Source organism: Mustelus asterias, chromosome 8, assembly GCF_964213995.1.
Source record: "Mustelus asterias chromosome 8, sMusAst1.hap1.1, whole genome shotgun sequence".
In the NCBI taxonomy this organism is placed as follows: domain Eukaryota; kingdom Metazoa; phylum Chordata; class Chondrichthyes; order Carcharhiniformes; family Triakidae; genus Mustelus; species Mustelus asterias.
In genome coordinates this window covers 75,433,654-75,457,520 of record NC_135808.1, presented here as the reverse complement: position 1 = coordinate 75,457,520, position 23,867 = coordinate 75,433,654, and the positions used below count along the sequence as shown (strand labels likewise).

At 43.5% G+C, this 23,867-nt stretch overlaps 1 protein-coding gene across 4 annotated transcripts in view; it reads right to left on the bottom strand.

The window, feature by feature from the left end:
• Positions 1 to 1,046: 1,046 nt before the first annotated feature.
• Positions 1,047 to 23,867, bottom strand: part of LOC144497258 (putative oxidoreductase ZK1290.5) — a 116,213-nt gene continuing 93,392 nt past the window's right edge. For 2 of the 4 annotated variants that reach the window (XM_078218238.1, XM_078218240.1), the window contains one exon: positions 1,047 to 2,250. Coding sequence is in view for 2 of the 4 variants with exons in the window: in XM_078218237.1 (XP_078074363.1) it covers positions 2,116 to 2,250 (135 nt within the window). In the remaining 2 variants the exon portion in view is untranslated. The remainder of the gene's footprint in view (positions 2,251 to 23,867) is intronic. The other 2 variants (XM_078218237.1, XM_078218239.1) reach the window with 1 other exon arrangement.

The following is a 23,867-nucleotide window of genomic DNA, read 5'->3' as shown; positions in this document are numbered from 1 at the left end:
TTCAACTTTTAGTGCAGATAAATGCAGCTTTTGAGCAATATTCAAACACACCTGGAAGAGTAGAGCTCATTTTAAACCGCTAACTGAGGATTCTGCAGTTTCTAACACATTTATATTTACTACAGTTACAGATGCAATCCATTCATTTAAAGTTCAAAGATAAGGGAAAAATAATTGCTTCAAAGGACTTTGATGAGTGATTCCACCCGAGATATGAAAGCATCAATTTCAGATAAGTTGGATAGGATGTGTGAGGCTGGCACAAGACAGATCAATGTGACATATCGTGACAACAGATCTCCTGGCAGGAGTAACTACTATCAGTAGTAGCAGCCATTTCAGATGCTGACTCACCAATCTTGCAGTTGCAGCTTTTGTCTTGATCTCTAACTCTGAAAGCTGTACATAACTCATTCTAGTGCTATGTAAAAATGGTGCTTAGCAGACTCTGCAAAGAAAATGTGAGAAGTAATATTTGAGCATTCAACAATCAGCAGGACTCCGTTTTCAGGGCCATGAGTCTATATCTCTGTTAACCAGCTTTGCTGATGAGAATTACTTGACTGTTGCTACTTCCATGGGTAGACTTGTGAGCTTCTCCAGATGTCACAGTGGAGAGCAGGATTCCAGTATAAAGTTCGTGTGAGCATCAATTCCCCAATCTATCCTGACCTGGCACTGTGTGCTGATTGTATCATAGAAGAGGCAGCTAGTACAGAAATAAATAGAATCTCACGTTGTTTGTTGTAAGGACAGCATTGATCCAGCTGTCGAGACTATTTGTCATTGCAGGATACAGATGTCACTTAGACTGATGCTTTGCTGTTGTATTTTAGTATCACATGAATCTAATGTTGTCAATTTCTAAAATTTAAACCTAACATGAAAGTCTGGTTTTTAAAACATTTCCCCCCCCCCCCATTTACTTAGTGATGTACTCACAGCCATGTATACCAGTGCATCATAAAAATATAGACACTACCCTGAAGGTTTGTGGAATAGCATTGTGTGAGGTGGGAGTAATTATTATTACAAAAGCAACTATTATAATTTAGACAAGATTATCGCACTTTTCAGCTTTTTAATGTAACCCAAGGAAAGACAATTAAACGTAGAGCTCATAAAATTGTTCAACAATTATACATTTAGATTTTTGTAGCTCCACAATACACTAGTAAGATAGCGAATGAATTTCAATTGCAAGAGAAGACATTAAAATCCAAGCTAAATTCCCACCCCTGTTCTATTTGCCTAAAAGTTTTGGATTTTGGAAAAGGTGACTATCTGAATTGTTCAATGGCTCTTTCGCCATAGCCAGGTATTCATGAAAAAATTAGTATAACCCATTTGATAACAGATGCAACTATTCTATAATTTAGTTAAGTCAAACATTTTAATTAAATATAAACATTTACAATTCAAGTAATTAATCCAGGATTTTGTTTACAGGCACACTGGTTTTTGACATGGCTTGCTCAAGTACATTCAATGATGATTAGGAAACACTCTCAAGCTTGCCTCAGAGCCATGTCCCTGAAATTTTTATGATAAAAATTACAAATAGTAACAAACTTGGCTTTGTCGCATTTAAACATTCTGCACTCTGCTGCATAGTTCGGCTCTCAGAACGGCAGGTTAACATTTGTTTAAAATGATCATGCGTCTCTTATTTCACTTTTAATTTCTCAAAAGACCACTCCATTGTTTGGGATAAATGCTGCAATTATTCTTTGCTTGTACTGATCCAAGCAGCATGGGATTTGCATATGTAACTAAAAATAAGATGAAATGAAGTGGAAAGTAGAAACAAATCGCATGCTGATATTGCACTGAGTGCCTGAAATGCAATAATCTTCAATTCTCAATGTTAAAAAGTAAAATGAAAGGTGTTGGATTAATTAAGATTTAGGTTTAAATTAGAAATTGCTTGACATTAGGGTGAAGGCATAAAGCTGACTCTCATGTGACTTTCCTGGAGTGCTCCATCATTGGGAAGGACAAAACAAATCAACTGGGACAGTGAATTACAACAAAGAAAATAGAAATCCTCAATAATGTGTCAATGTTTTTATACAATACACTGTAAACATAGTCAGAAACAGTGTCTCAAAGCACTTAGTGGACAATAGTCAGTTCTGATTGGAACTCCTGTTCCTTCCATAAAGGATAATGCAGTGTAATCAGCTTCTTTGTATTCTTCAGTGAGTTTAGAAATATCATGTCTTCTTTGCCGAGTGAAAAATCAAAGACCTGTAAAACAAAACACAGCCATGTGTACCGGGGTATCATAAAAATACAGGCGCTACCCTGAAGCTTTGTGGAATAGCATCGTGTGAGGTGGGAGCAGTTATTACAAAGGCAACTGTTATAATTTAGTCAGGTTATTACATTTTTCAGCTTTCTAGGAAAGACAATTAAACGTAGAGCTCATAAAGTTATTGTTCAACAATTATACTATATTTAGGATTTTGTGGCACCACAAAATCAGCATTTAAAAAGTAATGAAACTATTTCACTTCACATGAGCTTTGCCTTAGTCAGCCTCAAAACATACTCTATGCATGTCACACTGACTTTTTCTCCATTTTACCCTCAGAATACTATATCCTGCAGATGTGTTTCTATGAAAACTATTCTATGAAGATTGGTTGAAATAGTTAAATTAATTCTGTAGTGTCTGGAGTGGTTCCGTCCATCATTATTTTTCCAGCGTCACTTGGCTGCAAATATCATCTACATGAGGAATCCTTAGTTTCATAAAAGTTATTGGCAGAAGAAAGAGTTCAGTCACACATGGCATTGTCAGCAATCAGATCTGGCACAGTTCAATCTAGATTAGGAAGAATGGAACTGTAATTGTATCTAAAATTAAATTAGCCCAAATAATAAAAATTGAACAATTAAATAAACCACAAGTAAATGCAGTATTTGTGGAGTCTAATGTGCAGACAGTAAACTCAAGTTACAACTCCAATGCACCTAATTCTCCTGTCTCAGCTTAGATATGATGTGGAGATGCCGGCATTGGACTGGGGTAAGCACAGTACGAAGTCTCACAACACCAGGTTAAAGTCCAACAGGTTTATTTGGTAGCACAAGCTTTCGAAGTGTCGCTCCTTCTTCAGGTGAGTGAGGAGTTGTGTTGACAAACGGCATATATAGACACAAACTCAATTTACAAGATAATGGTTGGAATGCGAGTCTTTACAGGTAATCAAGTCTGAAAGGTACAGACAATGTGAGTGGAGAGAGGGTTAAGCACAGGTTAAAGAGGTATGTGTTGTCTCCAGCCAGGACAGTTAGTGAGATTTTGCAAGCCCAGGCAAGTTGCGGGAGTTACAGATAGTGTGACATGAACCCAAGATTCCAGTTGAGGCCGTCCTCATTTGTGCGGAACTTGGCTATCAGTCTCTGCTCAGCGACTCTGCGTTGTCGTGTGTCGACCTTCTTTACTACAGTCAGATTTTTAAATTGTAATTTTACTACCTGGATATAGATGATTGCTGTACTTTTACTACGTATTCCGCAGACTTTTTATTTGAAAGGTTAGCTGATATTGAAATCCTTTAGTTCAGCATCAGTTATTGACGATGGTTTAAAATAAACAGTATTTGTTATTGAGTTTAAATGTTCCTGCTTTAAACTGTTCAGAACTGTAGGTAAATTGATGACATATCTAATCTGAGGGGGGACTGGTATTATGTGCAAGATGTACTTTGGACAATTGTGTATGCCAGGGTAAAGGGAACTAAAACATTGTTTTCAAAATAGGCCAAATGTATCTCTTGGGTCATGTTTATTAAGCTAAATGTGAAGCTTAAATTTGTGTGAAAACTTGATAATGTTTTAGGTTGAGAATTTTCATCAGAATATCTGATGAAGTGTCAATTTGAAACAGTCAATGATGCAAAAAAGTCTATTTAAGGAGATAGTCTACTCAAAGTCATCTCACTAATACACTCATGCTTCCATCTTAGCCTTTAGCCGCATTTTGTCTACCACATTGTTATCACAGAAGGTGGATGCATGTGTAAATGATTTACATCTTTTCAGGGCAAAAAGAAATGCAGCTTTGCCAACATTTAACACATCCTGACAAATAAGTAAAAAAAATGAATTAAATATGAATTCGAGAAAATACATTCTTGAGTTAATCCATTTTAAATTTACTGTTCACCAACTTAAATTTATATTCTTATGTCTAACTTTCTTGGCTTACTTGAAAGTCACAGATACAAGGGAGCGGACCTGCGGGGTGGAGACTGTGAGCGGTGAGAGAGAGAGCGCGGACTGTGAGTAAATTCTGGGTTTTTTTTTTGTCTAATTTTCGGGAGGTTTTTTGTAATTAACGGAAACCGGAAGGCCGCATCGCGAAGCCTGCCGGTAGCTGTAGTTTTTTTTTTTCTCTCACTTACCTTATAAGTACTCGCCTCGGGGTATCGGCCTCAGTGTTCCTCTGGGAGCGGACCTGCGGGGTGGAGACTGTGAGCGGTGAGAGAGAGAGCGCGGACTGTGAGTAAATTCTGGGTTTTTTTTGTCTAATTTTCGGGAGGTTTTTTGTAATTAACGGAAACCGGAAGGCCGCATCGCGAAGCCTGCCGGTAGCTGTAGTTTTTTTTTCTCTCACTTACCTTATAAGTACTCGCCTCGGGGTATCGGCCTCAGTGTTCCTCTGGGAGCGGACCTGCGGGGTGGAGACTGTGAGCGGTGAGAGAGAGAGCGCGGACTGTGAGTAAATTCTGGGTTTTTTTTTTGTCTAATTTTCGGGAGGTTTTTTGTAATTAACGGAAACCGGAAGGCCGCATCGCGAAGCCTGCCGGTAGCTGTAGTTTTTTTTTTTCTCTCACTTACCTTATAAGTACTCGCCTCGGGGTATCGGCCTCAGTGTTCCTCTGGGAGCGGACCTGCGGGGTGGAGACTGTGAGCGGTGAGAGAGAGAGCGCGGACTGTGAGTAAATTCTGGGTTTTTTTTGTCTAATTTTCGGGAGGTTTTTTGTAATTAACGGAAACCGGAAGGCCGCATCGCGAAGCCTGCCGGTAGCTGTAGTTTTTTTTTCTCTCACTTACCTTATAAGTACTCGCCTCGGGGTATCGGCCTCAGTGTTCCTCTGGGAGCGGACCTGCGGGGTGGAGACTGTGAGCGGTGAGAGAGAGAGCGCGGACTGTGAGTAAATTCTGGGGTTTTTTTTGTCTAATTTTCGGGAGGTTTTTTGTAATTAACGGAAACCGGAAGGCCGCATCGCGAAGCCTGCCGGTAGCTGTAGTTTTTTTTTCTCTCGGGCCCCTAGCCCTATAAATTGGTGCAGAGGAGATACCCGATCCTCTACACTGGTAGAGGATCCCACCCTTCCATCCTCCTCTAACCTAATTATAAGTGTGGGGAAGTTTTTTGTTTTCTTTTTTTCTTGCTGGTAATGGCTTCAGGGATGGCAGTTCAGGCAGTATGCTGCATCTCCTGTGGGATGTATGTGGTGAGGAAATCCAGTAGTGTTTCAGGAGATTTTAGTTGTAAGAAGTGCATTAGATTGCAGCTTCTGGAGGAGCGTGTAAAGGAGATGGAGGGGGAGTTAGAGGAACTCCGCATAATTCGGGAGGCGGAGGTGGAAGTTGATAGGAGTTATAGAGAAATAGTAACTCCTAGAAATGAGGCTTGGGTCAATGCCAGGAGGAGGGGTAAGAAGCAATCGGGAAGACAATCCCCTGGGGCGGTTCCCCTCCATAATAGGTTTTCGGTGCTGGAGGCTACAGTTGAGGAGGAATCAACTGAGCATAGAGAGCAGATCTCTGGGGGTGAGCCGAGTGAGAAAGCTCAGGTGGTTAGGGGCTGTAAAAGACTGGGCCTTGTGATTGGGGACTCCACAATTAAGGGGACAGATAGGAGGGTCGGAACTAAAGGTAGGGACTCAGGGTTGGTGTGTTGCCTACCAGGGGCTGGGGTCCGGGATGTGTCTGACAGGGTATTCAGGACTCTTAGGGGGGAGGGAGATAAACCACAAGTTATTGTACATGTGGGGACACACGACATAGGGAGGATAGGGGAAGGGGATATTAGGCAGGGATTTATGGAGTTGGGGTGGAAACTAAAGGCCAAGACTGACAGAGTGGTTATCTCTGGACTCTTGCCTGTACCACGGGATAGTTTAGAGAGGAATAGGGAGAGGGAAGGTTTGAATTCATGGCTGAGGGGATGGTGCAGGAGGGAGGGGTTCAGGTACTTAAGCAATTGGGGCTCGTACTGGGGAAGGTGTGACCTCTATGAGAAGGATGGTCTACACCTTAATCAGAAGGGGACCAATATCCTGGGGGGTAAATTTGCTAAGGCCATGCAGGGAGGTTTAAACTGATTCGGGGGGGGGGAGGGATCCTGAGTAGTGGGGCTAAAAGTGAGGGATGCATGGATGGGGACTGCAATGCACGGCATTGCAGAGGTGGGGTGGAGCAGGGTTTGAAATGTGTATACTTCAATGCCAGGAGTATTCGCAATAAAGTGGGTGAACTTGCAGCGTGGATCAGTACCTGGGACTTCGATGTTGTGGCTATTTCAGAGACATGGATAGAGCAGGGGCAGGAATGGATGCTGCAGGTCCCGGGGTTCAAATGTTTTAGTCGAAGTAGGGAAGGAGGTAGAAGAGGGGGAGGGGTAGCATTATTGGTCAGAGATTGTATCACAGTGTCAGAGAGGAGGTTTGATGAGGACTTATCTGTTGAGGTAGTATGGGCGGAGATTAGAAATAGGAGAGGAGAGGTCACCCTGTTAGGAGTCTTTTATAGACCTCCTAAAAGTTCTAGAGAGGTTGAGGAAAGGATTGCGGAGTCAATCCTGCTTAGGAGTGAAAGTAATAGGGCAATTGTTATGGGGGATTTTAACTTGACTAATATTGACTGGAATTGTTATAGCTCTAGCTCGTTAGAGGGGTCAGTTTTTGTTCAAAGCGTGCAGGAAGGTTTTTTGACTCAGTATGTAGACAGGCCAACTAGAGGTGAGGCTATATTGGATCTGGTGCTGGGAAATGAGCCAGACCAGGTGCTAGACTTGGAAGTTGGTGTGCATTTTGGTGATAGTGACCACAATTCGGTTACGTTCACCTTAGTGATGGAAAGGGATAGGCATGAACCTCGGGCCAGTGGTTTTAGCTGGGGGAAGGGTAATTATGAGGCTATTAGGAGAGAATTAGGAAACATAGGTTGGACTAGGAGATTACAGGGACTGGGAACGTCCGACATGTGGAGTTTTTTCAAGGAGCAGCTACTGCGAGTCTGTGATAGGTATGTCCCTGTCAGGCAAGGAGGAATTGGTAGGGCTAGGGAACCGTGGTGCACCAAAAAAGTTTATTTGTTGGTTAAAAAGAAAAAGGAGGCTTATGTTCAGATGAGACGTGAGCACTCGGGTAGTGCACTAGAAAGCTTTAGATTGGCTAAGAGGGAGTTGAAGAGCGAGCTTAGAAGGGCTAAAAGGGGACATGAGAAGACTTTGGCGGATAGGGTTAAAGAGAATCCTAAGGCGTTCTATAGGTATGTCAAGAACAGAAGGTTGGTTAGGGCAAGTTTAGGGCCAGTTATAGATGGCAGAGGGAAGTTGTGTGTGGAACCGGAGGAGATTGGTGAAGCATTGAACCAATATTTCTCTTCGGTGTTCACGCAAGGGGACATGAATATAGCTGAGGAGGACACTGGGTTGCAGGGGAGTAGAATAGACAGTATTACAGTTGATAAGGAGGATGTGCAGGATATTCTGGAGGGTCTGAAAATAGATAAATCCCCTGGTCCGGATGGGATTTATCCAAGGATTCTCTGGGAGGCAAGAGAAGTGATTGCAGAGCCTCTGGCTCTGATCTTCAGGTCGTCGTTGGCCTCTGGTATAGTACCAGAAGATTGGAGGTTAGCGAATGTTGTCCCATTGTTTAAGAAGGGGAACAGAGACTTCCCCGGGAATTATAGACCGGTGAGTCTCACTTCTGTTGTCGGCAAGATGTTGGAAAAAATTATAAGGGATAGGATTTATAGTTATTTGGAGAGTAATGAATTGATAGGTGATAGTCAGCATGGTTTTGTGGCAGGTAGGTCGTGCCTTACTAACCTTATTGAGTTTTTTGAGAAAGTGACCAAGGAGGTGGATGGGGGCAAGGCAGTGGACGTGGTATATATGGATTTTAGTAAGGCGTTTGATAAGGTTCACCATGGTAGGCTTCTGCAGAAAATGCAGATGTATGGGATTGGGGGTGATCTAGGAAATTGGATCAGGAATTGGCTAGCGGATAGGAAACAGAGGGTGGTGGTTGATAGTAAATATTCATCATGGAGTGCGGTTACAAGTGGTGTACCTCAGGGATCTGTTTTGGGGCCACTGCTGTTTGTAATATTTATTAATGATCTGGATGAGGGTATAGTTGGGTGGATTAGCAAATTTGCTGATGACACCAAAGTCGGTGGTGTGGTAGACAGTGAGGAAGGGTGTCGTAGTTTGCAGGAAGACTTAGACAGGTTGCAAAGTTGGGCCGAGAGGTGGCGGATGGAGTTTAATGCGGAGAAGTGTGAGGTAATTCACTTTGGTAGGAATAACAGATGTGTTGAGTATAGGGCTAACGGGAGGACTTTGAATAGTGTGGAGGAGCAGAGGGATCTAGGTGTATGTGTGCATAGATCCCTGAAAGTTGGGAATCAAGTAGATAAGGTTGTTAAGAAGGCATATGGTGTCTTGGCGTTTATTGGTAAGGGGATTGAATTTAGGAGTCGTAGCGTTATGTTGCAACTGTACACAACTCTGGTGCGGCCGCACTTGGAGTACTGTGTGCAGTTCTGGTCCCCACATTACAGGAAGGATGTGGAGGCTTTGGAGAGGGTGCAGAGGAGGTTTACCAGGATGTTGCCTGGTATGGAGGGGAGATCCTATGAGGAGAGGCTGAGGGATTTGGGATTGTTTTCGCTGGAAAGGCGGCGGCTAAGAGGGGATCTTATTGAAACATATAAGATGATTAGAGGTTTAGATAGGGTGGATAGTGATAGCCTTTTTCCTCTGATGGAGAAATCCAGCACGAGGGGGCATGGCTTTAAATTGAGGGGGGGTAGTTATAGAACCGATGTCAGGGGTAGGTTCTTTACCCAGAGGGTGGTGAGGGATTGGAATGCCCTGCCAGCATCAGTTGTAAATGCGCCTAGTTTGGGGGCGTTTAAGAGATCCGTAGATAGGTTCATGGACGAAAAGAAATTGGTTTAGGTTGGAGGGTCACAGTTTTTTTTTTAACTGGTCGGTGCAACATCGTGGGCCGAAGGGCCTGTTCTGCGCTGTAATGTTCTATGTTCTATGTTCCTGCCTGGTCAGCTTTTATCCCTCAATCAACATCACCATAAATACATTTTCTGATCATTTACCTTGTTGCTGTTTGTGGTATCTTGCCGTGTGCAAATTTACCACTATCTTTCTCTACATTATGACAGTGACTATACTTCAAAAGTAACTAAATGGTTCTGATGTGTTTTGGGATCTGTTGAGGTTGTTAAGTGTCTTATGTAAAAGCAGGTTCTTTATTTGCATACATTCTACAATTGTACAATGAGGGTAAGACCACACCTGAAGTTGTGTGCACAATTCTGGCCTCCTTACCTAAGGAAGGATATTGTTGCCTTAGAGGGGGTGCAATGAAGATTCACTAGATTTCTGGGACAGGAAGGTATCCCACAAGGAGAAATAGAATGGACAAGGCCTATATTCTCTGAAACATAGAAGAATAAGAAGTGATTTCATTGAAACATACATAATGCTTACAAGATCGATGCTGAAAGACCGTTTTCTCTGGCTGGAGAATCTAGAATTAGGGTCATGGATTCAGGATAAGGGGTTAGCCATTTAGCATGGAGACGAGAAGAAATTTCTTCACTTAGAGGGTTGTGAATCTTTGGGATTGTCTACTGCAGATGCTATGCATGCTCTTGATGAATATATTCAAGACAGAGGTGGATAGGTTTTTGTGCATTAATCAGAATCAAGGAATACAGGTATAAGATAGGTAAGCGGACTTGATGAAAAAGTACCTGATCTTACTGAATGGTGGAACAGGTTCAATAGGACTTATGGCCTAACTCCTATTTCTTATGGTTTATGCAAGAAATGTGCAATAGTCTATTCCCTTACTGGATAAATTATTGTTAGACAGGTCTGAATGGGAATAGTCTCCCTCCTAATATTCAATTTAAAAGTGCCAAGGATGGGACTAATGATCAGTACAAAAGGCATAGAATGGCAGCATACAAACACAAAATGCACAGTAGTGCTAATGTGAGGGGACACCAAGTGGCAGCAAATAAACAAAATATTGCAGAACTACACCAATATGAGGAAAAATAAAAACTCACAAAAACAAATGATATAATGTGGTTTTACCTCAATAAAGGGGGCAAAAAAGATCAGTACAGATTCACAGGAAGGACAGTGAGAGCAAATCAACACAGTGACACAAAGGGCCCTATTTTACCATTTGGAGTCTAAGGGCCGGATCTGGGCGTAATAGAGATCCGAGCCCGGAATCCTCTTTGCAGCGCGCCCATACGCTTTTTGCTGGCTCCGGTCCGATCCGTGCAGTGGGCGGGGCTTAGCGCTGCCGGAACGATCGGAGCTCTGAACTGCGCATGCGCAGTTCAAAAAAAAATCTGAAGCAGTGCGCCCAGGCGCGAAAGAAAAAAACAGCAGAGAGAGCAGAGAGGGTGGAGGATGGACTTGGGAGAATCTTACAAACTGAAAATAATGTAGCATCTTCTTTGTGCTGCCTAATTATCTCTGGGAAAGGTAATTAAACTACAGTGTCCTAGTGAGCAATTAGTGACCTGTATAATACATTTGTAATCTGTAACTGGATTGTTGATGTCCCTGTAGCCATGAGCCAGGTGCTCAAATGTTCAGAGTCATGTGGTGAACTTGGAAGAATTGTCGCCGTGGTGGAAATTGGTTGGAAATAAGATTCAAGGAGATTACTAAATCTGGGAAATCAACCATAGTGAAAAGAAGTTTGTATTGGCAACTCTTCTCTCACATTCCATGGCAGATGTGCCCCTACTTATGAATGTGATTTGCATGGGCAACGTTGGGTGCAGCTAATCTGCCTCTGGAGCAGCCTTGGATCCTTTCTTTCATCTTGTTTTCGTCTGAACATTGCACAGAATTAGAGGAATTCCCTTTGGAAGATAATGTCAAAATTATAATCGCAGGAACTAAATACCTGACAGTCAAAAATTTGGGAAAATATTTCAAAATATATATCCCCCCATCCATATTTTGACATCAAGACCGGACCCGTGCCCGAATCGGGTGTCGGTAAAGCCGCGATCTGCTCGGATTCGGGTGCAGATCGCGTTAAAGGCCCGACTTTACCGCGATTTCGCGCAAATAGGGCCCAAAGTGTGGCTGTATAGTATGGTCCTCCTCCACCACCACTTCCTCCTCCTCCAGGACCAATGTGCTTCAGAGGACGACCCCCCTTTATTCGAGCTAGAGGCATGCAAAGAGGGGTTTTCTCACCTTGGAGAGGGTAACATAGGTAGTGCACCCTGTGTGGCCTACTGGTGATGCTGAGACTACCGGGAGACTTGAGCACTATATTCAGGTGAGAAGTTTTTGCATAATAATTTTCTTTATTTACTTTATTTATCTGAATGTGTGCAAAACCATGTTGCTTAGTCCAATTTTGAAGTGGATACTGTGCTTTAAATTGTTGTTCTTGTAACAAAGAGCATGATTTTAAATGCCACAATGACTTAATAGGTAAATTCACTTTATGTTTTGATGCTGAGCCGTACAGACAATGATGATCAAAGCGACGTGACTGAGAGTGAGGAAGGTAGCTCGCAAACAGAGAAGGGTTATAGGCAGTGCAAGAGGGCAGGTGGACTGGGGACAGAGAAGGGGAGAGGTCAGACCATAGGATTGAGAGGTGTCTACTCTAATGCCAGGAGTATAGTGAATAAACAACTAGCTAAAGGAGGAGAGGGCTTGGGAGGTTAGTAGCGCTTCAACAAACCGGGTCCAGATAAAGGCTGGCATAAAGACACTTTGCCTGAATGCACGAAGCATTCGAAACAAAGTAAATGAGTTGATGGCACAAATCCATACAAATGAATATGATCTAGTGTCCATCACAGAAACGTGGTTGCAGGGTGACCGGGACTGGGAACTGAATATACAGGGTTATCAGGCATTTAGGAAGGATAGACAGGTAGAAAAAGGAGATGGGGTAGCTTTGTTAATAAAGGATAATATCAGGACGGTAGTGAGAGACGACATAGGCTCTAAGGAGCAAAACGTGGAATCGTTGTGGGTGGAGATAAGGAATAGTAGGGGGAGAAAGACACTGGTAAGCGTGGTCTATAGGCCCCCAAATAATAACTTAGAGGTGGGGAGGGCTATAAACAAGCAAATAATGGATGCGTGCAAAAGTGGAACGGCAATAATCATGGGGGATTTTAACCTACATATTGATTGGTCGACTCAAATTGGACGTGGAGGGCTTGAGGAAGAGTTCTTGGAATGCTGTCGGGATTGTTTCATTGAACAGTATGTTACAGAACCTACGAGAGAGCGAGCTATCTTGGATCTGGTTCTGTGCAATGAGACAGGTAGGATTAAGGATCTTCTTGTGAAGGATCCTCTTGGGATGAGTGATCATAATATGGTGGAATTTCTGATACAGATGGAGGGTGAGAAAGTAGGGTCCCAAACCAGTGTCCTCTGCTTGAACAGAGGGGAGTACGATAGGATGAGGGTGGAATTGGCTAATGTAGACTGGGCGAGCAGACTGGTAGGTAGGACAGCTGAGGAACAGTGGAGGATTTTTAAGGAGATTTTTTTAAGTACTCAGCAAAAATATATTCCGGTGATAAAGAAGGACTGTAAGAAAAAGGATAACCGGACGTGGATAACGAAGGAAATAAAGGAGAGTATTAAAATAAAATCAGATGCGTACAGAGTGGCCAAAAATAGTGGAGAATTAGTGGATTAGGAAAGCTTTAAAGAAAAACAAAGAACGACTAAGAAAGCGATTAAGAAAGGAAAGATAGATTATGAAACTAAACTAGCTCAAAATATAAAAAATGATAGTAAAAGTTTTTACAAGTATATAAAAAGGAATAGAGTGGCTAGAGTGAATGTTGGACCCTTGGAAGATGAGAGGGGGGATTTAATAGTGGAAAACGAGGAAATGGCTGAGACTTTAAATAAGTTCTTTGTGTCGGTCTTCACGGTGGAAGACACAAATAGTTTGCCGAATATTAGAGATCGAGAGTTGGTGGGAGGGGAGGTCCTTAATACAATTACTGTTACTAAGGAGGTGGTGCTTGGTAGACTAATAGGACTGAAGGTAGACAAGTCCCCGGGCCCGGATGGAATGCATCCCAGGGTACTGAAAGAAATGGCTGAGGTAATAGCAGATGCGTTAGTAGTAATTTATCAAAATTCGCTGGACTCTGGGGTAGTGCCGGCTGACTGGAAAACAGCTACTGTTACGCCGCTGTTTAAAAAAGGAAGTAGATAAAAGGCGGGTAACTACAGGCCGGTTAGCTTAACGTCCGTAGTTGGGAAGATGCTAGAGTCCATTATTAAAGAGGAAATAACAGAGCACCTGAATAAGAATGGTTCGATCAAGCAGACGCAGCATGGATTCATGAAGGGAAAGTCGACGAATTGACGAATCTACTGGACTTTTATGAAGATGTCACTAGTGCGGTTGACAGAGGGGAACCGGTGGATGTGCTGTTTTTAGATTTCCAGAAGGCGTTCGATAAGGTGCCTCACAAAAGGTTGCTGCAGAAGATTGGGGTACACGGAGTTAGGGGTAAGGTGTTGGCGTGGATTGGGGATTGGCTATCTAACAGGAAGCAGAGAGTTGGGATAAATGGGTGCTTTTCTGGTTGGCAGTTGGTGACCAGTGGCGTGCCGCAGGGATCAGTGCTGGGGCCTTAATTGTTTACCATTTACATAGATGATCTGGAGGAGGGGACTGAATGTAGGGTATTCAAGTTTGCTGATGACACGAAGGTGAGTGGGAAAGCGAATTGCGTGGAGGACGCGGAAAGTCTGCAGAGAGATTTGGATAGGCTGAGCGAGTGGGTGAAGATCTGGCAGATGGAATATAACGTTAGCAAATGTGAGGTTATCCACTTTGGAAGAAATAATAGTAAATTGGAATATTATTTAAATAGAGAAAAATTACATCGTGCGACTGTGCAGAGGGACCTGGGGGTCCTTGTGCACGAATCGCAAAAACTCAGTCTGCAGGTGATCAAGAAGGCGAATGGAATGTTGGCCTTTATCGCGAGGGGGATAGAATATAAAAGCAGGGAGGTCTTGCTGCAACTGTACAAGGCACTGGTGAGGCCGCAACTGGAGTACTGTGTGCAGTTTTGGTACCCTTATTTGCGAAAGGATATATTGGCCTTGGAGGGAGTGCAGAGAAGGTTCACCAGGTTGATACCGGAGATGAGGGGTGTAGCTTATGAGGAGAGATTAAACAGATTGGGTCTGTACTCGTTGGAGTTTAGAAGGATGAGGGGTGATCTTATAGAGACATATAAGATAATGAAGGGGCTGGATAGGGTAGAGGTGGAGAGATTCTTTCCACTTAGAAGGGAAACCAGAACTAGAGGGCACAGCCTCAAAATAAGGGGGGGCCGGTTCAGAACAGAGTTGAGGGGGAACTTCTTCTCTCAGAGGGTAGTGAATCTCTGGAATTCTCTGCCCATTGAAGTGGTGGAGGCTTCCTCGTTGAATATGTTTAAATCACGGGTAGATAGTTTTCTGATCGATAAGGGAATTAGGGGATATGGGGAGCAGGCGGGTAAGTGAAACTGATTCGCTTCAGATCAGCCATGATCTTGTTGAATGGCGGGGCAGGCTCGAAGGGCCAGATGGCCTACTCCTGCTCCTATTTCTTATGTTCTTATCATAGGTTCAATCACTGGTCTGTGCTCAAGCAGTAGCAGAGCACAACAGCACGATAGCACAGTGGTTAGCACTGCTGCTTCACAGCTCCAGGGACCTGGGTTCGATTCCCGGCTTGGGTCATTGTCTGTGTGGAGTTTGCACATTCTCCTTGTGTCTGCGTGGGGGTGCTCCGGTTTCCTCCCACAGTCCAAACATGTGTGGGTTAGGTTGATTGGCCATGTTAAAATTGCCCCTTAGTGTCCTGAGATGCGGGTAAAATATGTAGGGATATGGGGGTAGGGCCTGGGTGGGATTGTGGTCGGTGCAGACTCGATGGGCCAAATGGCCTCTTTCTGCACTGTAGGGTTTCTGTGATTCTATACAGCACGGTACAATAACTTCATCAACTGTATAAATATACATTGGGACAGAGCAGCAAGCACAGCAGCACCCTGCAGTGCAGAGTGGCATTTCACCAATTTACGAGGTGTACCTGACCATAGCATATTTCTTCAGGATTAAATTTCACTGATTCCAACCTTAAACTTACTATCTGATGCAAATAGAATGTGCTTTTTCCTTGCAATATATCTTGGTAAAAAAAAATACAGAAGGCCTGATGGAGACCTTAATTCCGGTGGTTAGTGTATCATTTACTTTGTAGCAAACATTGAAGTACTATTTATGCCCAATACTGGAAGGTACACATATTTTCACAGTGGGTCTCTCTCTTTTTTGTACATTAAAAAAAACATGTTCCCTTCCACTTTCTTCTTTCTCAATGTCACAAACCATCACAAAATGGCACATTCCGCTTTCAGCTCTCACTGGAGCTGGTTTGAATCTGTCTCTGGGATGTGTGGGGCCCCATGAACTTTCCATATGAGATTATATCTTGCTTCTGGGCACGATCCCCCATAATGGTTTGGCTAAGGATACCAGGCATCCACTTGTGTGGTGTGACAGATAATGGATTCACATCCTATTGCTGTACTACAGAGCAATGGTGCTGCCGCTCTGCTGTTGTACCATGAGTATTCCCTTCTACTCTGCATTGACGTAAAACACAACAATGGAAGCAATGCATCACATTTTTTTCTCCCTGCATTAGAATAATTCTATGGGGGAAGTTGTCTGTCTCTGCTGCAATTGTTTTTTTGGCAGCTTGTGCTTTAGTAGATGTGTGAACTCTGTTTTCTTTTGTTACATTCTGGGTGTGACTTCTTTTGCTATTGTCTTAGTTATGATACAGGATACCAATAGTCATCTGAGTGATTGCAGACTTTGTACTGCACAATGGAATAAACAATGAATCAAGACAAGACATAATTTAAAAAGTAATATCTTTAGATGTGTGGTTTACACATTGTTATCTTAACAAAAGTACATCAAACAGCAGAGAATGCCAGTATCTGTTTGTATAAATTTGTAAAGTTATTACATGCAGTTAATGGATAAGGAAGTAGCATCTATGGGTGCATGAATAAAAGATACAATTAAAGAGCAGTGGTTTCAATATGAAGCTCATTTTAGAGATCCTATATATCCAGACAGCAACATAACACTTTTGAAGATGATCTCATTTAAAAAGCGGCAGAGATGTTTTTCATATTTATAGAACATCGAACATTACAGCGCAGTACAGGCCCTTCGGCCCTTGATGTTGCGCCGACCAGTGAAACCAATCTAAAGCTCTCGAACCTACACTATTCCAATATCATCCATATGTTTATCCAATGACCATTTAAATGCTTTTAATGCTGGCGAGTCCACTACTGCTGCAGGCAGGGCATTCCACGCCCTTACTACTCTCCGAGTGAAGAACCTACCTCTGACATCTGTCCTATATCTATCACCCCTCAATTTAAAGCTATGTCCCCTCGTGCTAGCTATCACCATCTGAGGAAAAAGGCTCTCACTATCCACTCTGTCTAATCCTCTGATCATCTTGTATGCCTCTATTAAGTCACCTCTTAACCTTCTTCTCTCTAGCGAAAACAACCTCACGTCCCTCAGCCTTTCCTCATAAGAGCTTCCCACCAAACCAGGCAACATCCTGGTAAATCTCCTCTGCACCCTTTCCAATGCTTCCACATCCTTCCTATAATGCGGCGACCAGAACTGTATGCAATACTCCAAGTGCGGCCGCACCAGAGTTTTGTACAGCTGCAACATGACCTCCTGGCTCCGAAAACTCAATCCCTCTACTGATAAAAGCTAACACTCCGTACGCATTCTTAACAACCCTATCAACCTGGGTGCCAACTTTCAGGGATCTATGCACATGGACACCGAGATCTCTCTGCTCATCCACTACCAAGTATCTTACCATTAGCCCAGTACTCTGTAATCCTGTTACTCCTTCCAAAGTGAATCACCTCACACTTTTCCGCATTGAACTCCATTTGCCACCTCTCAGCCCAGCTCTGCAGCTTATCTATGTCTCTCTGTAACCTGCAACAACCTTCCACACTGTCCACAACTCCACCGACTTTAGTGTCATCCGCAAATTTACTAACCCATCCTTCTATGCCCTCATCCAGGTCATTTATAAAAATGACAAACAGTAGTGGCCCCAAAACAGATCCTTGCGGTACACCACTAGTAACTGAACTCCAGGATGAACATTTCCCATCAACCACCACCCTCTGTCTTCTTACAGCTAGCCAATTCCTGATCCAAACCGCTAAATCACCCTCAATCCCATGCCTCCGTATCTTCTGCAATAGCTTACCGTGGGGAACCTTATCAAACGCTTTACTGAAATCCATATGCACCACATCAACTGCTTTACCCTCATCCACCTCTTTGGTCACCTTCTCAAAGAACTCAATAAGGTTTGTGAGGCACGACCTACCCTTCACAGAACCGTGCTGACTATCCCTAATCAAATTATTCCTTTCTAGATGATTATAAATCCTATCTCTTATAATCCTTTCCAAACCTTTGCCCACAACAGAAGTAAGGCTCACCGGTCTAATTTCCTAATATTCAAAATTGGAAAAATTCTTTAAGTTGCATCTTCAAAGAGGTTTCAGGGTGTTTCTAATGTAGACTGTTGACTGTTTAAAACATATTACTGGGCTTTCAGTCTCACTCAACTGAAATCTTGTTTTTAACCATTGGCTCTTTGATCAAGTGGTTAATGAGCAGAAGCAAATATAGGTCAGTAGAAAAACTGACTGCAGAAAAATTATAATCCCAAATGGGAATTCCCAAGTAATCCCTAAAATATCAGACAAGGAAAAGGACCTAATAAAATGAATTTGTAAACTACAGATAAGGACAATCTGAGAAGTTCCAGAACATCAGTAAGCGAAGCTGCCTCTGAGAAAAATAAGGACTTGGTCTGTTTTAAAGGGATGTGATTGCACGAGTGTATACACCCCCCCCCCCCCCCCCCTCTTCCTGTACAGTTCTGACTGCGATATGAACTTTCTGCTGCTGAGGACCATTGGAGGGATTTGCTCAGGGCATTTGGAAATTCTGTTCTTCAGCTGGCTGCTTGGGATATTGCAATTGTTCAATGAGCTTCCCTTTGATATTCCTGCCCTCACTGCATCCTGCAATCCAAAACGGAATGTTCCTCCATCAAGCTCACCTTAACATATCCCCAGTCCAGTGCAGCTTCATATCAAAGAATCATAGAGGACTACATCACAGATGTAATGTTGACTCTTTGCTAGAGCAACTCAAAACAATCCTACTGACCTTAACTTTCCACTTGGTTTTGCATCTCCTCCTGCTTTAAATGTTTATTCCCTTCCCTTTTAAAAGATACAGTGATCTCTGCCTCAAACACTCTCTTGTGGCAAAGCATCCCATGCTGCGACTGCCCTTTCTGTAAACAAGTGTCTCCTATCCTCTCTCCTCACTGAGTTTTAAATATATGAACTTAAATTTTTAACTTTAAATTTGTGACCATCCTGCTACTGATGCTCTAAATACAGAAAATAGACCTTCTCCATTCAGTCTTTTAAATCATTTGCTAACCTAAATAACTTCATTAAATCTCTTCTCAACTTTCTCTGCATTCATGGAAATAGTTCCCAGTCTCAACTCTTTCTTCATAACTAGTTTCCCATCTCTGGCCAGAAACCAGTGCTGGAAAATGGAATATACGGGTCAGTGCTCATGATAAATGTACAATTGAGACCCTGATTTTACCTGGAACACAATGAAGAAAGACCAAGGAGAGAGTAACATAGAACATAGAACAGTACAGCACAGAACAGGCCCTTCGGCCCACGATGTTGTGCCGAGCTTTATCTGAAACTAAAATCAAGTTATCCCACTCCCTATCATCCTGGTGTGCTCCATGTGCCTATCCAATAACCGCTTAAATGTTCCTAAAGTGTCTGACTCCACTATCACTGCAGGCAGTCCATTCCACACCCCAACCACTCTCTGCGTAAAGAACCTACCTCTGATATCCTTCCTGTATCTCCCACCATGAACCCTATAGTTATGCCCCCATGTAATAGCTCCATCCACCCGAGGAAATAGTCTTTGAACGTTCACTCTATCTATCCCCTTCATCATTTTATAAACCTCTATTAAGTCTCCCCTCAGCCTCCTCCGCTCCAGAGAGAACAGCCCTAGCTCCCGCAACCTTTCCTCATAAGACCTACCCTCCAAACCAGGCAGCATCCTGGTAAATCTCCTCTGCACTCTTTCCAGCGCTTCCACATCCTTCTTATAGTGAGGTGACCAGAACTGCACACAATATTCCAAATGGGGTCTCACCAAGGTCCTGTACAGTTGCAGCATAACCCCACGGCTCTTAAACTCCAACCCCCTGTTAATAAAAGCTAACACACTTTAGGCCTTCTTCACGGCTCTATCCACTTGAGTGGCAACCTTTAGAGATCTGTGGATATGGACCCCAAGATCTCTCTGTTCCTCCACAGTCTTCAGAACCCTACCTTTGACCCTGTAATCCACATTTAAATTAGTCCTACCAAAATGAATCACCTCACATTTATCAGGGTTAAACTCCATTTGCCATTTTTCAGCCCAATTTTGCATCCTATCTATGTCTCTTTGCAGCCTACAACAGCCCTCCACCTCATCCACTACTCCACCAATCTTGGTGTTATCAGCAAATTTACTGATCCACCCTTCAGCCCCCTCCTCTAAGTCATTAATAAAATGAGTAAGGAGGGAAGGATGTGATGGCGTGATCACCTTTGACCAACACAGGAGGAAGTTGAGAAAATGTTTCAAGAAGGAATGGTAGATTAGTGGTTATGCTTTTAGCTTAGCGATCCAGAGACCCAGGCTGAGATTTTCTGCTCCCATTTGAGTTGTGTGGGTTCAGCGACGGGAGCAGAAAATATGACAGGAACTGCAAAGTGCATTTTACATCATCTGAACTCATGAAGCAATTGTCCCCCCCCCCCCCCCCCCCCCCCCCCCCCCCCCCACCAGTTACGGGGACGTGTCCAGATGATCAACATTGGGAACCTCACTTGAAAACATTATCAAGCCTATATGCTGAAATCAAACCCCCCCCCGTCATCCACAGCAGTGTGATGGCAGGAGCTTCATGCAGACCTCCCAGGGGAGCTTAGGTAAGTACAGCGCTGCTGGGGGGGGGGGGGGGGGGGGGGGGGGGGGGCGGCGGCTCATCCCCAGCACTGTATAGACACTTCCATGGCCATGCCCAGATAGTGTCAGGGTGAACAAGTTTGCTCACTGTGAGCTGGGGCAGCCTTTAAAAACAGCACCCGGATTCCTGAGTTTTTAAGTGACTGGTGAGGCAGGATGAATCAGAAGCTGCCCCACCAGTTGAAGCTTTTTTTCCCCCCCAAAGTCCTGGACTATATGGCAGTGAAAACCAGTGTCTTGTGCTTAAATAAAGGACACTACAAAGGGATGAGGGAGGCATTGGCTAAGGTAGACTGGGAGCAAAAACTTTATGGTTGGACAATTGAGGAACAGTGGACGGCTTTCAAAGCGATCTTTCACAGTGCTCTGCAAAAGTATATACCAGTGATAAGGAAGGCCTGTAGTAAAAGAGATAATCAGCCATGGGTATCTAAGGAAATAAAGGAGGGTATCAAATTGAAAGAAAACGCATGCAAAGTGGCAAAGATTAGTGGGAACCTAGAGGATTGGGAAATCTTTAAAGGTCAACAGAAAGCCACGAAAAAAGCTATAAAGAAAAGTAAGATGGATTATGAGTGTAAATTAGCTCAGAATATAAAAACAGATAGCAAAAGTTTCTACAAATATATAAAATGAAAAAGACTGGCTAAAGTAAACATTGGTCCTTTAGAGCAGGGGTCTCCAAACTTTTCAGTACAAGGGCCACATCGTATATTTTACACATTTTCAGGGGCAAAATTTTATAAATGAACTGGCGATGATTAAGCCCGTGAGATCGAATGAAATTCACTGTTGAAACAACAGGTTTCAGAACGCAAGGCATATCCACATATTTTCCGCACAATGCTTGTTGATGGATAATGCAATGCAGAAACTTGGGCTTTGAGAATCCACCAACCTCACAAGCTTTTGTGATTTGTCCAACCAAACCTTTCTTCACCCCAGACAGGTACTTTCCTCCATCAATTGTCACGCAATGCAGTTTATTCCACTCCAGGTTATATTCTAACACAGTTTTTTGCAATTCTTTGAAGATGTCTTCTCCAGTTACTGTGCTGTGCATGCTATGCACTGATGCTAATTCTTGTGTCACATTAAATTCACTGTCGACGCCACGGATGAATACTAGGAGTTGTGATGTATCACACACATCAGTCGATTCATCAAGTGTAAGAGCATACAACTGAAAATTTCTTGCTTTGTCTGCAATTTGATGAAATATATTGCTTCCTATATCCTCACTTCTACGAGCAACAGTATTTGGCGCAAGACTGATGATTTTGAACAGATTTGCTTTTTCTGGGCATAACTCTTCCACTGCTTCCATTATACACTCTTTGATGAGATCTCCATCAGTGAATGGCTTTCCTCTTTAGCCAACACATAAGCTAGTTTGTAACTGGCCCTGGTTAAAGCTTCATTTTCAGTTATCTTCTGCGTAAAAAAAGCTTGTTGGGAAAGCAACCTGCGTTGCATTGATTCAAATTTTTCCAAACGCTGTGTTCCTGTGAATTGGGAATAACTTGGTTCATGTTTGGTCTCATAGTGCTGACATACATTGTACTCCTTCAAAACTGCAACAGTTTTGTTGCATATGACACACAAGGCTTTATCACCTGCTTGTACAAAGAAGTACTTTACACCCCATTCTTCATTAAACAGCCGGCACTCACTGTCCACTTTTCTTTTCTTTTTTCCTTCCATAACTGAATTGGTCTGAATTGCTGCCATCATTGTCATTGTTCTCGCTCATTTCAGACAGATGGAGCTTACGGATTGGATAAAGCAGCTGTCACTCAGTCAATGCAGAGAGGCAATTGGATAACAGATGCCTCAATCGCTGAATCGTTTAATGAACTGTCAGTCACACGACGGCAGCTCTGATTGGACAATAGGCCGGTAAAGAGGGCGGGGATTCCCATGGGTCCATCAGACACCGCACGGAGCGGCAGCAAACGTCCGGCCTGTGGCTTCCGTCCCTGCGTCCGGATCCTGAGTCAGCAGCGGGGTTCCGGATCCGGGAGTGTTTTTGGCAGCGGGAATCCCGTCCCGCCCCACTGGCTGCAGGCCAGATGTTAGCCCACTGCGGGCCGGATGTGGCCCGCGGGCCATAGTTTGGAGACCCCTGCTTTAGAGGATGAGAAGGGGGATGTAATAACTGGAAATGAGAAAATGGCTGAGGCATTTAACAGGTATTTTGTCTCAGTCTTCACAGTGGAAGACACAAAAACATGCCAAAAATTGATGACAGGAAGGCTATGGCAGATGAGGACCTAGAAACTATCATTATCACGAAAGAGGTAATGTTGGCAAGTTAATGGGGCTAAAGGTAGACAAGTCTTCTGGTCCTGATGGAATGCATCCCAGGGTACTAAAAGAGATAGCGGGAGAAATAGCAAATGCACTAGTAGTAATTTACCAAAATTCGCTGGACTTTGGGGTGGTTCCTGCAGATTGGACAACAGCAAATGTGGCGCCACTGTTCAAAAAAGGAGGTAGACAAAAGGTGGGTAACTATAGGCCGGTTAGCTTAACTTCTGTAGTAGGGAAAATGCTTCAATCTATCATCAAGGAAGAAATAGAGAAACATCTGGATATAAATTGTCCCATTGGTAAGACGCAGCATGGGTTCAAAGAAGAAAAGAACAAAGAACAATACAGCACAGGAACAGGCCCTTCGGCCCTCTAAGCCGTGCCGCTCCCTGGTCCAAACTAGACCATTCTTTTGTATCCCTCCATTCCCACTCCGTTCATATGGCGATCTAGATAAGTCTTAAACGTTCCCAGTGTGTCCGCCTCCACCACCTTGCCCGGCAACACATTCCAGGCCCCCATGACCCTCTGTGTAAAATATGTCCTTCTGATATCTGTGTTAAACCTCCCCCCCTTCACCTTGAACCTATGACCCCTCGTGAACGTCACCACCGACCTGGGGAAAAGCTTCCCACCGTTCACCCTATCTATGCCTTTCATAATTTTATACACCTCTATTAAGTCTCCCCTCATCCTCCGTCTTTCCAGGGAGAACAGCCCCAGTTTACCCAATCTCTCCTCATAACTAAGCCCCTCCATACCAGGCAACATCCTGGTAAACCTCCTCTGTACTCTCTCCAAAGCCTCCACGTCCTTCTGGTAGTGTGGCGACCAGAACTGGACGCAGTATTCCAAATGCGGCCGAACCAACGTTCTATATATCTGCCACATCAGACCCCAACTTTTATACTCTATGCCCCGTCCTATAAAGGCAAGCATGCCATATGCCTTCTTCACCACCTTCTCCACCTGTGACGTCACCTTCAAGGATCTGTGGACTTGCACACCCAGGTCCCTCTGCGTATCTACACCCTTTATA